At 40.3% G+C, this 2,500-nt stretch overlaps 1 protein-coding gene across 1 annotated transcript in view; it reads left to right on the forward strand.

Annotated features, from left to right (window-relative positions):
• Window positions 1–947: 947 nt before the first annotated feature.
• LOC119589623 (RING finger protein 145-like) overlaps window positions 948–2,500 on the forward strand; it is a 9,170-nt gene continuing 7,617 nt past the window's right edge. Inside the window, exons 1-2 of the mRNA XM_037938218.1 lie at window positions 948–1,205; window positions 2,181–2,267. Of these exons, the coding sequence (XP_037794146.1) occupies window positions 948–1,205; window positions 2,181–2,267 (345 nt within the window). The remainder of the gene's footprint in view (window positions 1,206–2,180; window positions 2,268–2,500) is intronic.

The raw sequence follows: 2,500 nt of genomic DNA on the forward strand, positions 1-2,500 counted from the left end.
AGCATTTCCATTCATATGCATAGTTGCTGGAGAGACTTATCTGGAGGGAGGAGGACTGGAAAGGCCTTCCTCCCCTGAGCTGTCCATTGGGGGGGGGGGGTTTAGTACGGAGCCAAGGTAAGTCCACAAGATGGTGGGCCATCACTTCATACCATTTGAGCCTCCTGCTGCTCTGAGATCCCCCACAAGTTTAGCCAGGGACCACAGGGTACCCAGTTTCCATGGTTGGCCATTAAGAGGCACAATAGGCTTGCTAGTAGTGGCAGCTGCTAGTGATAAGAAATACAAATAATTGAACTCTAGGCTACCTCATCATCACTTCACATCACCCTGAGCACGAGACTAAAACTTCTGTTAGGTATGAGTGAAGTAAGATGTCCAGGTGCCGGTGAGGTAAAATGTAATACATTTTCAGGTAGAGTGAAAGCCAAAAGAGGTGTGGGTTTAATGTTGGATTACAAAATACTTACATACATAAAGGGGTTGTATTCAGTATCAGACATGGTATTAATGGTTAAAATTGAGGGACAGCATGTTTACATCAACATATTGCAAGTCTATGCTCCCACAGAACAGTTCTAGACAGAAATAGAAACATCAATATAAAAATAAACTCACTGTGGTCACAGGAACTTAGACGCTACAGTAGGAAGATGTAGAGAAGGATTGGGAAAAAAATGTAGCAACATGGTCCCACAACCTGAAGCTTAGCATACTTGCATGGTTGGGTCACAGCCTTGTCCGCATTCACCCAACAGTAGTTCCCCTCGTTCCCTGCATGCTTAGACAGCACTAATGTACTTAGACCTCAGAATCCGGAACTGAGATCAGCATTCCCCGGTCTTCCAGATGAACATGACAAAAACAGCAGCAACATAAGGAAGTGTTAATGGAAAAATAACAAATAAATAATAGATGGAAGGAATATGTGGAAGATCCTTATAAAGATGTGCAAAGAAGGGAATATATGGAACTACATATTGCAGGAACATAAACAGAAACATGAAATAAGACACGCAGAACCCAGCATGAAGAAAGGGAAGGCTGCGGGGGACGCATCAGGGGAGTTTGGGTTACAGAAACTGATTAAACAAATAGTATATAAGAGAAATCACCCGACAGATGTGCAAATTTATCCTCATTACGATGCCAAAATCATCAAGGACCACAGAGTGCAACAAACACAACCAATTTTAGGTCACGTCGTATGGGGTCATCCATTTTTATGAGTGTACAATTAGCACGCTAAGGCGATGGGGTTAATATCTGATCTGGCAGAGGTAATTTTTGATAATGTTGATCAGTAGGGGTACGGGCTCTTGAGGAAAGAACACTTTTTTGTACGCTTGTGAAAATGCTGAATAATGGATGACCCGTAAGAGAAAGAGGCTTGGCATATGGTTCCCTGACAGGAATGACTGTTGGTACAAGAACGAGAGAAAGACAGAAATGTATGAATGGCCAGAGGTCAAGCCACAGCTGCATACCTTATAAATCAGAAAAAATAGTCATCTATATATGTGTACACACACACGCACACACACACACACACACACACACACACACACACAACACACACACACACACACACACACACACCACACACACACACAAAAACACACACACACACACACAAAAAAAAAAAAAAAAAAAAAAAAAAAAAAAAAAAAAAAAAAAAAAAAAGTATAGCTTTAAGGGGACCGTCCCAAATGAGGAGGGTTGAATGTGATAGCTGGTGCGGTGGTGAACGTGGTAGCGCATTTAGTTTAACCATGTATAACCCCTCGTTCACAAGCTGACCCAAGAACATGGATTATCGTTCGTATAAGAAGAAAAATCTCTACTTTTTTCAGTAACCTTTGAATCTAAATAATGCAATTCATTTGTTTTAGAATGAGGAATTCGATGGATATATCAAGCATTTTGAGATCCTCTCTTTATTATTTATTATTCTTTCATTAATGAATGCTCCAACTTGACAACAACAATCTCTCGGAACTGACAGGAGCGAGTCAGTTGCAACCTTGAAAGACAGTCATACCTACCGTTGGCGTCTGTTGATTATTCTTGTGATGAGATAGAATCTGCCGAATCCTTCATCATGGATTACAACATTCGCCAGCGCATGAGAGGTGTGTCTTTGTATATATATGGTAATGAAAGAAATGGTTTTCCTGCAGGTAAAGCGGTGTGACAAAGGCTCTTCTGCCTTCGCTTGTTGTGGGGGTATGGAAGGCACTAGGCAAGCCAAGATTGGTCACACTTGGGTTAGGATCTGATAGTAGAATACTACAGAACGAAGCTGTGATATTAGATGGACGATGGTATATTTTGTTAGATATATATGATTGTTAGAATCTAACATACAGTAGAATATTAAGTATTTAGAAAACATCTACTGTGGTATTCAATACAAGATTTATTCTTGTTAATATATTGGCTGTGTTCCAGCTATATTCAAATGAAACAGTTAAATATCATCCTGCTATCTTTTTTAAGG

The sequence above is a fragment of the Penaeus monodon genome, chromosome 26 (genome assembly GCF_015228065.2).
Source record: "Penaeus monodon isolate SGIC_2016 chromosome 26, NSTDA_Pmon_1, whole genome shotgun sequence".
NCBI classification, from domain to species: domain Eukaryota; kingdom Metazoa; phylum Arthropoda; class Malacostraca; order Decapoda; family Penaeidae; genus Penaeus; species Penaeus monodon.